This window comes from Fukomys damarensis, unplaced genomic scaffold (genome assembly GCF_012274545.1).
Source record: "Fukomys damarensis isolate Sample0158 unplaced genomic scaffold, DMR_v1.0_HiC HiC_scaffold_27, whole genome shotgun sequence".
Classification (NCBI taxonomy): domain Eukaryota; kingdom Metazoa; phylum Chordata; class Mammalia; order Rodentia; family Bathyergidae; genus Fukomys; species Fukomys damarensis.
Genome location: NW_022900939.1, coordinates 20392269 through 20402611, shown reverse-complemented (window position 1 = coordinate 20402611; position 10343 = coordinate 20392269). Strand labels below are relative to the sequence as shown.

Genomic DNA, 10343 nt, shown 5'->3' with positions numbered 1-10343 from the left:
AAAAAAAAAAAAAAAAAAACGTCCAGCTCAATATCAGTCCTGCCTGCAGGGTCTGGGCAGGCGTGTAAATGCACGAAGCTTGGCAAGTGGTGGGCACAGTGGCAAACCCGAGGGTGCGCATCCTGAATGAGGCGGGCAGCTAGCTCTGGTGGGTGGTGCCAGGGTGTAGCTGCAAGTAGGGCTGGGTCCTCCTCCCTGCTCCCCAGAGTGGTCAGAACTCTGTATTGTGCTGTGCAGCGTCCTGATCTTTCAATGTTAACATTTAAAAAACAACCCATCTCAGCTGATTCCATTCTCAGGGTTGTTGTGCCTCCCTCTTGGCAAAAGCTGCCCTGAGTACATAACTGCTCTTCCTACAGCTCTGCAGACAACACGAATCTATCCCAGCCCTTGCTCCCCAAGGATAGTCCATTTCTACAGCACAGGGCTCTTCAACAAAGCAAACAGAAAGGAAAATTCCTGCACATGCACACACACACTGAGTGGTTCAGAGGCAAGATCCTTTCTGCTGTCTTCAGATGGGTCTTGCAGAAAGCTGGTCTTGAGAAACCACTCTTTGTCAGGGATCTTCTGGCCTGGCTTAGGACAAGGGAATCTGTACACAGGAACTGGAGGCACCAGCTACACACTGGGGACACTCTGCAAGCTGTTCAGGGTGAGCGTTTTATGGGGTCCTGCTCACCACCTGTCATCCTCCCCCACTTTCATCAACTGAACATCTCTGTCTGCCTCTGTTGATCCCCCACATCCAACTGCTTAACTTGCCCTCAGCATGCTTCCTTTTCTGGGAGGTTGATTTTTCCAAGACTCCCGGGCTCCACTGGGTAGGGGGACAGACCCTGGGGAGGGAGCAAGATGGCAGAGCACTCCAGGGCTCTTCAGGCTGGAAAAAGCCTGCAATCCCCTCCTGCAGAGGAGAGGGAGGCTGGGTGACTCACCAGGGCAGGGGCTGCTATCCCCACATACACACTGCCTTGTAAAACATGCACTCTGGAGCCTGCCCCTCCCTGGCCTCTGTCACTGCTCAGGGGACTTCTGGAGATGCCCCCAGTGCATCCAATCTCTGCTCTCCATTCCATATTGCACACCCTGGGGAGGAGGGAAAGAGTCAAGGGTATGGGGTGGAGAATCTTGGGGGCTGGGTATGAGTCTAGTTTCTACCGTGATGTAAGCCTCAAGGTTGAGGAGGTTGCAACAGATAAATTTGAGGGATCCTTTCAGCTTGCTCAGAAAAGACTTTTCAGTGGGCTCAAAGAAGTAGTGACTGCAGAGAGAGACAGAGAGAGAGAGGGCAGCAGGCAGGGTCACCCTGGAGGGCTTATCTGTGTCTCAGGCAGGGACAGTGTCTGCAGAGGGAGATGAACCCACAACCATCAGGCAGCCCACAGTGGGTCTGGATCTGGGAGCTCACGCCATCAGGGCCACCCCAGAGTCAGCACCCAGGGCTTCCTGGCAGAGTCTGGCCATAGTGGGCAGCCAACTGCCCACCTCTGTAGGGGATGAGATCATTCGTGGTTGGTAAAAGATGATGAGAGACAGTGTGGGCAGTGACTTCCAGGGTGGCCAATGTCCAGGCTTGGTTCACTAATGAGGGCACTGGCTCTAAGGAACCAGGTAACCATGAACAGGCCACATGGTCCAGAGCTGGAGGCCACATGGTGGGCCAGGGAGGTGGGACGTGGGGGAGGATATTCGGCTCAGTCTGTTACCCCCCACTATACTCTCCAGGGACCCCTCTGCCTTGTGACACTTGCCTTGTTCCTGTTGGTGGGATGGGCTTCCCAGGAGCAGTTTCCAGCCATCTTGAGGTCAGGTGAGTCCAGATCCCCGCCCACAGCTCACCAACCTGCACGCCCACCTGGCAAGAGTACAGAGAGGGTGCAATGAAGGATCAGGGGCCCCTCCCTACCAGACCCCTGACCCCAGGGCTTCCTGTGTCTATGGCTTTCACCTTAGAAGAAGGGCGAGCCCCCTTTCTCTCCAAGCCCAGGGCTCTGTGGACTGTCCTGGTGGGATCCACAGCAGGTCACCCTGGGGCACAGCCCCCTCCTGCCCGTGGGCCCCATTTTGACTTTGCCAGCCCTTTGGAGCCCCATGGCCCCTCACTGGGGAAGCCCCTTCTGTTCTTCCTTTTTACTTGATTTGCAAGATTTGTGAAGCCAGGCTGCTTCTGTCCACACACACGTATTTACCCCTGCCCATCTCCCCCATGTCCTGAGCTCTGTCTTTTAGCTTTTTTTTTTTTTTTTTTTTTTTTTTTTTTTTTTTTTTTTTTTTTTTTTTTTTTTTTTTTTGGTACCAGGGATTGAAATCGGGAACTTGTGCTTTCGAGGCAAGTGGCTGAACCACTGAGCTAAATCCCCGGCCCCCGAGCTCTGTCTTGTGTCCTAGCCCAGTGTAAAGCTGGAGTTTCAGCACTCTGTCCCAGCAGCAGGTGGTAGTGGAGGAGGACGATCATTTTTGACAGGGGGGAATTCCGGGAGGAGGTGGCCTTTGGCTGGGCCTCTGGTTTGTAACTTGCTAAAACATGTAGTCTCTCTCCTCTCCTCGGATGCATGGAAGGCAGGACTACCCAGCTGTCTGGATCAGTGACATTAGCACCAAGCCTAGCATCAGCCAGTGCCAGCTGAGCAGCCTCCCGCCCACTGCCATCCATCCTCAAGTGTGGCCCTCACACAGGCCACGGGCAGGTGCCCTCTTTCCCCTTCGACGGGTGCTCGAGGCTCAGGTAGGGAAGTCACCTGCCCAGAGACTCACAATCTCCACACACCCTGAAGCTGTGCAGATCTGTGCATTAATAATATGGTTGTAGGAAGCAAGCCTGGAGGACCACGGTGACCCTGGCTCCAGTCTGGGAGAGGGGAAACTGGACTGCCGATAGGGAGGCCTGGGAGGGGTGACAGGCTGGGGAGAGGGCGACGCTGCAGCTCAGCTCACTGGTCAGCCTACCCGGGATCTCCTGAAACTCCCCATCGAGCAGGTGGGGAAACCAAGGCTGTGCGGAAAGGCCTCAGGCCGCTGGATTCCCCCTCCCTCGAAGGAGTGCTGAGCAGCGTGCTAGCTCCACGCCCTACAAATTCCTTCTCTGCAGCCGCCAAACGCTCTAGTCCGCCCCCTCCTCCCATACGGGGGCGGGGCCGTGGCAGCGGCGCCTGTCATTGGATGCAAGTGGTGTCGGTCCTCGAGAGTAACCCGCCCTCTCTTTAACCCTTGGCCTCCTGGAGCTGGGCGCTCCAGTTCCGCTGGAGACGGCTCGGCAGGGCCCTGGGTTGCCTCTGGGTCCCCTTCCGCCTGGAGCCTCGCTGCTTTTCCTCCCCTGGCTGCCCGGCGCACCCTTGGGTACTTCACAGCCTTGAGCCCTCGGGGCGTCTGCACCCCTCTGTGCCGGGCTTAGCGTTGGGCCTGAGCGTGTGCGGTGAGCTTGCGGACCGCCCCTGCCCTTCCCCCAACCATCTGGACTCTTCTGGTCGGGCCACTGTCCCTTGGCCAGGTACACAATGCTTCGTGCTCCCTGGGGCTGGCCCAAGTCTTCCCAAAGCCCTACCTACACCCTAGATCTACCTGGCTGCAGGTAAGCGTCCCCCACGCCCCTCCGTGGCTCCAGCTCTTCTTGGTGTCTCTTCCAGAAGACCACCACGCCAAGGTTTGGGCCCCCAGCTTTGCCCCCAGGGCTGTCCAGACTCAGGAAAGCCCCTCACGTCAGCCCTAGGGTAAAGGGCTGAGCAGTATTCCCCACAGTGGCACGCATTATAGGTTCCTGCTCACCTTTTCGATCACTTAGATCTGTGTCTCTGTATCCTGGTCCTTGTCCTGCCGGAGACAATCTGAAAAGATTTCACTCCTGCACAGAGCAATCTAGAAGCCAAGTGGACCCCAGATGGGCCGTATTAAAGGCATGTGTGTGACGTGTACAGGATGCATGTACTTCTCCGAGGGGATCAGGGCTGTGACAGTGCTGGCTCCCTCTAAACTGACCAACAAGGCTGCCTCCTGGATTCCCACCCCCCAAACAAGGATGGCACTGCCACCTCCCTCCTCCAGCCTCTCCTCTGTTCACCACCCCCACCCCCGTGACCCAGCCCCTGTTCTCATTCCTGCCCCATGGCCATCTGAGCTGGCTGAGCCTGATGCCTGTCTGCTGCTCCCCTAGACTCATAGCGAACCTGTGTTTTCTCACTCTAGGTCCCAGGTCCCCCGCTCACAACTTGGATGGACGAGGACCAGGACCTGGCCAGGAACTAGTCTCATCAGCTGCCAACTCTGCATCAGTGAGGCCAGCCAGGGAGAATGTGGGACCACAGCTGCCCAGTGTCCCATGGCTGCCCAGGTGGTTCCCTGAGTATCCATCTGGGGCTGTCTGCTGTCCTAAGCCAGGCTGGGGCTCAGCCCTCATGGAAGTGGTAGTGTGTGAGAGTAACGGGGACCTCTCCCCAGGCTTGGGACGTTGCCTGCTGGGTGTTCCCTACCAGAAAGCACACTTGGGTGTGAATTTGGGGGAGGGATAGGGGAGCCCCCACCCACAGGAGGACAGAGCAGAGACTGGCCATGGAGGGCAGCTTGGGGCTGGGGAGAGGCCAGCTAGGGAGAGGGTCAGGGCCTGCCACCCAGGAGGGGTACTCTGAAAGTCCCCCAGTGTCTCTGGGAGCCCTGGAGCCTCAGGAGTGGCCAAAGTCCCCTGGTAGGTGACAGCCCTACTCTTCCAGGCTTCCTGCTTTTGGAGAGGTGGGATTTCTGTTCACTGGCTGCCCCCATAGTGCCCACTCCCTGCCCTGACAACATCCACCTCATTTTCCTGCACTCTCATCCCGGGGGGATGGCCCTCCCCTGGTCCCTGGGCCCCAGGGAGCTACCTGCGGCTGTCCTGGTCTGAGGAGGCCTTCCCTGTGGAGGGCTCCTCCCGGGACTCCCAGCGGCCGACCCACCAGGGCAGCAGGCCAGTCCAAGCACTGCCCAGAGCCTCAGAAAATGAGGGAACTCGGGGTGGAGGACGAGCCCTCGCCTGCAGGAGGAGATGGCTTTGGAAGCAGAACCCGCCCCAAACCCAATTCCAGGCTGGGGAGGAGGGAAAGGGAGGGGGGAGGAGGAGGAGCTGAGCCTGATGAGGCTTCAGGAAAGAATGCCCCGCTCAGGAGCCCCCCCAGAGCCCCACTGGGAACTCATCTCTCTGCCTGGTGACATTGCATTGGCCGGAGCTCAGTGGCCTGAGTCCAGCTGTTAATCTCCTGCACAGCCTGTGGCTCCGTGAGGCTGCCCCATAGAGGGAGCCCTGGGTTGTCCACTTTCCTGATGCCTTTGGTGCTCCCCCAGTGGGCATGTTGAGGCTGGACCGGAGGGGCCATCTCCACCCTGTTGTTTCCACTGACTGAGGGACTGACACAGGGAAACCAGGAAGCAGCAGGGGAGGGCTCCATGGGGGGTGTGTGTGTGTGTGTGTGTGTGTGTGTGTGCAGAATTGGCAGAGGGACAATGGCTGCACCGAATGCACCCCATTCTTTCTTCCCTCCCCGGAACTTGCCTGGGGCCCCCATGGGCTTGTGGAACCAGGAATTCCCTTTCTCCAGCCCTAATAGCAATCAGATGGTGCAAGTGGAAAATCACAGCGCTTGCCTGGGCTGAGCAGGGAAGTTGGCGGCGGCGGCGCCTGGTGCCTGGAGCGTGTGCTGCTCGCTGCTCCGCGGAGGATGAGTCAGCCTGCCCATCGAGGGGTCCTGGAAAGAGTTAGTGGCCAGCCCCAAAGGGAAGCAGGGTGCAGGACCCAGGGCGGTGGCCTTGAGCCTGGGGTGGGGAGCTACCCACAACTTTCTCATGACCCAGGAGCTGGAGGGAATTCCACACTTTCCCTGTGGGAGCAAATGGTGCCCAGACTCGGGGAGGAGATACCTCTGCGAGCATCTTGCAGAGTGCAGAAATAGCCCTTCCCTGCACCTGCCCGGCAGCCTCCTGCCTCTGCCTGTGGAGGAACCTGCTGTCCCTGTCCAGCAATGGTCCAAGAGCAGGAGGGAGCCCTGGACTGATGCCTGTGCAGACCAGTTGGGGGCTTCTGAAGGGAGGGGACTCTGGGATGCTGGAGGCTCACGGGCCACTCCCGGCCGTGAGAGGCTGGCCTGGAGGCAGGCAGGGTGTCGACCCACTGGCCGCCTCCCTGGGGGCAGGCAGCTGGGGCCCAGCTGGGCTGCTTGTTTACTCTGCGAACTGGGGGAGGCTGAATCTAGGCGAGTTCCAAGTGTAATTGGATTTGGACACTTAAAAGGAATTGTGTGAAGTGGGCAGCGGCTCTGGAGTCCACCACCTTATTTGGTATGGAAATTTGTTTCTCTCAAAACAAGAGAGAGGTGCTTGTAGGAGGAACGTAGTCGTCCTTTGACTGAGCTGGTAGAGTCCTCTGGCCACTGTTCCGGTCCATTTGGGCAGCTGTACCAGAAAACCACCTGCCCAGGGTTATAAACCACAGGAACTTATACCTCACTGCACAGAAGGCTGAGAGCCCAGAACAAGGAACTTGATCAGATTTGGTGCCAGGTGAGGGCCCCCTGCATGGTTTGCAGGTGGCACCTTCTTGCTGTGTTCTCGCATGGGGGAAGGAATGGGGGCATTCTGGGGTACCTTTATGAGGACGCAAGCTCCTGTCTCAAAAATTTTAAAAAAATTGTTTTTGAAAGTTCAATGTGAAAGCCCAAGTTCTGAAAAAAAAAATTAGAACAAATGGATAGGTAGATGGGTGGGTGGTATAGATGAATGGATGAGTGGATGCATGGGAGAACGGATGGACAGATGGATGGATGGATGGACAGATGGATGAGAATGAGTGGATGGATGGATGGTGGGTAGACAGATGGTCAGACAGACATATGAACGAAAGAGTGAGAGGTCTCCCACATGCAGGACAGGAGTACAGGCTTCTTCTGGGATTGCCAAGATTTATCTTCCATCACAGGGTAGCCCAGCCTGGCTGGAGGAGGGCAACACAGAAGGAAGAAGGCAGCTGGATTCACCCTTCACCATGAGGAGAAGCAGACCAAATACACAGTTTCTTGTCTCCTGGAGAATCTTCACTCTTTAAGGGCGGAGACAAGCAGAAGGGGAGGGGGCACTGAGCCACGTGGCCCTTAGAACTAGGCCATCTGTGCCCAGTTATACTGTCCCAACAAGGAGGCCGTCCATCCCCACATGGCCCTGATGGCTTCTTTCTCATGGCTGCATTTTTACACCTATTTCATTTGATTCTGGCTGCCTCCCAATTTGGCATCAACTCACTGAGAGTGGTGACCCTGCCTGTCTTGTTCATCAGCGTGGAGCCAGTGCCTGGTGCTCTGCCAGCTGCAGTGAAGCCCAGGTTCAGGCCCAGGGAGGTGGTCCGTGTCCACCAAATCATCCAGGGAGGCAGTGGGCAACCACCAACCCAAGACGACACAGCTCTGCTCAGAACCAGCCTGCCACTCAAAACTGCTGAGTCAATTTAGTTGGGTGTTACTCAAGTTGACACAGTCAATCAACTATCACAGTCCACCCCTTGCCAACTTGACACATTTCTTTAAACTATAGTCTCCAGATACGAAGACAAGTTCATAATTATGCCTAACGTGTTATAACTATCCTGCATATAAACAGAAGCGCACTGATTCCCTCCCTTGAGTAGAAGGCAAGTTTTCTTTGGGTGATGTTTACTCATAACATTTCATAACTTGAACATTATAGAACAAGTTTAACAATACTTAAGAATCACTATTAAGTCTATCAACATTATACTACATTGAACCATATTAGGAGCAACTATTACAATTACAATCCTCACCGAACCATGTGGTTCAGGAGCCTTTGGAACTGGCATGTGGGAAGAGATTGGAAAGGTTCACAGATGCTGGCTGAAAAGGCATCCATGAAATACCTGAGGCTGTACCGTATGGGAGATTCTGGTCAGAGCTCAGAAGACCAGAAAGCTGGTGACGATAAGGTTCAGGTTTCTGCTGGGAAGAAGGACTGCATTGGACTGCATTGGGATTCCAGACAATGCGTATTGTGCCTTGGCGGAAAGTTTGTCTGCGTTTTGCTCATGTCCAGAGACTTTGCTTGACTGAGAGTAAGGGTGGTGGACTAATTACATGCAGGAAAAATTTCAAGACGGTCTAACGTTGGGGCAGTGACATGCCTACTGTTTGGGGCTCTTAGCTGGATTGATGTTGAGAATCAAGTGCAAAGAGCCCAGCAGAATGATTTAAAACACTGTGAGAATGGCCAGAAAGGAAGCACCAATAAAACTGTGAACTGCAAAGATAGAGCAGAGAACTCAATTGCTGAGAAGGAAGAGGGCAGTGGAAAAGATGGCCTGGCTGGGCGTGGTGGCAAACACCTGTAATCCAGCACTCAGTAGACTGAAGCAGGAGGATTGCTGTATGAGATCAGTCTGGACTACATAGTAAGACCGTGTCTCAACCCCAACCTCCCCAAAACACAGATGACCTGAGGATCTCACAAAAACGAGCAGGATTCCACCCTTTGAAGCCTCAAAATTGCATGTTCCAGAATGGCAACCGCCTAGGGAAGTTGTTTCTTGGGATTCAGTTCGTGGGCACTTGATCCTTACAGCCTGGCTGCAGCTGGCAGCAGACCTTGGCTTCATCTACGTGGTGCTGGTTTTAGGAGCATGCAGAATGCAAGAGCTGTGGGGTCAGGAAGGCTTCCATCCAGATTTCAGAAGAAGGCCTGGGAGGCCAGGCAGGGTGCCCCTGAGAGGGCAGCATGTGAAGCTGAAGGTGCAGTGGAGACCCCAGAAGGTTGGAGAAACTAGGAATGTGGGTCATCTGAGGAAAACTGCAATGAGGGAGAAGCTGTGTGAGCTACAACTACCTGCAGTGCCACAGGGGCAGAGCCGCCCAAGCTCTTTGGAGTTTACATCTTGCCACAGATGGCTGAGAATGCTGCACACGGGACTAGAGGACTTTATGTTTGTCCTGCTGGATTCTGGACTTGCTTTTGTCCCATTCCTTTCTATCCCTCTATCTGTACCCTTTGGAATGGAAATGTCCGTCTTGTGCCATTGAATGCTGGAAGTGTGTAACTTTCTTTTCGTTTGTACAGGGTCTCGCAGCTAAAAGTTTGCCTTAAATTTCAGAGGAAACTTTGAACTTGAACTTTTCAGCGGTGCTGAAACAGGACTTTGGCAACTCTTGGAGACGGACTAAACACATTTTGCACAAAGGGATGTGTGTGAGTTTTTGGGAGGCCAGGGGTGCAATGCTACAGCTTGGGTCTAGATGTCCCCCAAAACCTCATGCAGTCATAGATAGAGCTTTTTCAGAAGTGGCTGTGATAGAACTTTTGTAAATAACCAAAGACCTACAAAATGTTAAGAAAATGTAGGATGACTTCTGCTCTTCTAACTGAAATCTGCTTTGTTTAGTTCAAAATTAACAGACACCATAGAATGGGACATCTGGGCTCATCCTGAGATAACAGGGCACATGGAGACCCTAGCTCCAAAGTTTTGTGAGCCACATGATACTAAAAGTATCAAGGTGAAAAGAACAATTGTTTAACTTTGCTTTCCTGACCTTGAACACACCCTTCCCTGGGGCTAGAATAGATAGCTAGAGGAACCTTAAAGGTAAACTCCCTAACTACAAAGAATTGCTACATCTGCGTTAAAGTTAACTGTCTTGTGACCATGACTTGTATATTGGTAAAGTGAACTGAGAGAATGAAATGTAACCACCTGAATGAGATCATGGTTGTAAAACCCTATAAAAGAAGGAGCTGTAACCTAGTGGGGGGTTGACTCTAGCACTGCTCTTGGAGTGGTTGGCCTTTTGCAGACAAAATAAATCTTTTATTATTTTATTTCCATTCTGCATCTCTGTGTGTGTCACTTACCGATTCCTTCTGCAACAGCTGGATCTAGAACATGATGCTGGGGTTAAGGGTGTATGGATACTAAATTAGTCCACTGATAGGCACCTGCCCTAAGCCGCATAGCCTAGACAGAATATAAAAGGGAGAGAAGAGATGCTACTCATGGCTGCTTGCTTGTTTGCTACTTTGCTTGTTTGATTTTGCTGCCTTCTGCCTGCCATGAACTGTTTCTCTTCTGCAATTCCCTTCTGCCATGCCCCCCTTGCCTTTGAGCCAGTTGGCTGTAGACTGACACCTCTACAAGCTGTGAACCAAATAAATCTTTTCCCCTTTGGATATCAGGTATTTTGTCTCAGCAATGAGGAAGGTAAATAAGGCACATAGTGAGATAAAGTGAGGTGGTGCTATAGCCCCAAGACATAGTGGTAGACTATTATGGAAGCATTAGTTGACACCATCGGTGTAACACACTGACAGTTGATCTAACCCTGAGCACT

The 10343-nt window shown here is 53.7% G+C and overlaps 1 protein-coding gene and 1 long non-coding RNA gene across 2 annotated transcripts in view; one reads left to right on the top strand and one right to left on the bottom strand.

The window, feature by feature from the left end:
- The window catches only part of Mrgprf (MAS related GPR family member F), an 8047-nt gene extending 3126 nt beyond the window's left edge, over positions 1 to 4921 (bottom strand). The window contains exons 1-3 of the mRNA XM_010635738.2: positions 4851 to 4921; positions 3766 to 3855; positions 1755 to 1858 (exon numbers count right to left, since the gene is read on the bottom strand). Coding sequence (XP_010634040.1) covers positions 1755 to 1802 — 48 coding nt within the window. The 5' untranslated portion in view covers positions 1803 to 1858; positions 3766 to 3855; positions 4851 to 4921. The remainder of the gene's footprint in view (positions 1 to 1754; positions 1859 to 3765; positions 3856 to 4850) is intronic.
- LOC104870246 lies at positions 3154 to 8657 on the top strand. The gene is made up of 3 exons (XR_782490.3): positions 3154 to 3571; positions 4183 to 6519; positions 6935 to 8657. It is a non-coding gene; the product is annotated as an uncharacterized LOC104870246 (long non-coding RNA).
- The last annotated feature ends 1686 nt before the right edge of the window (positions 8658 to 10343 follow it).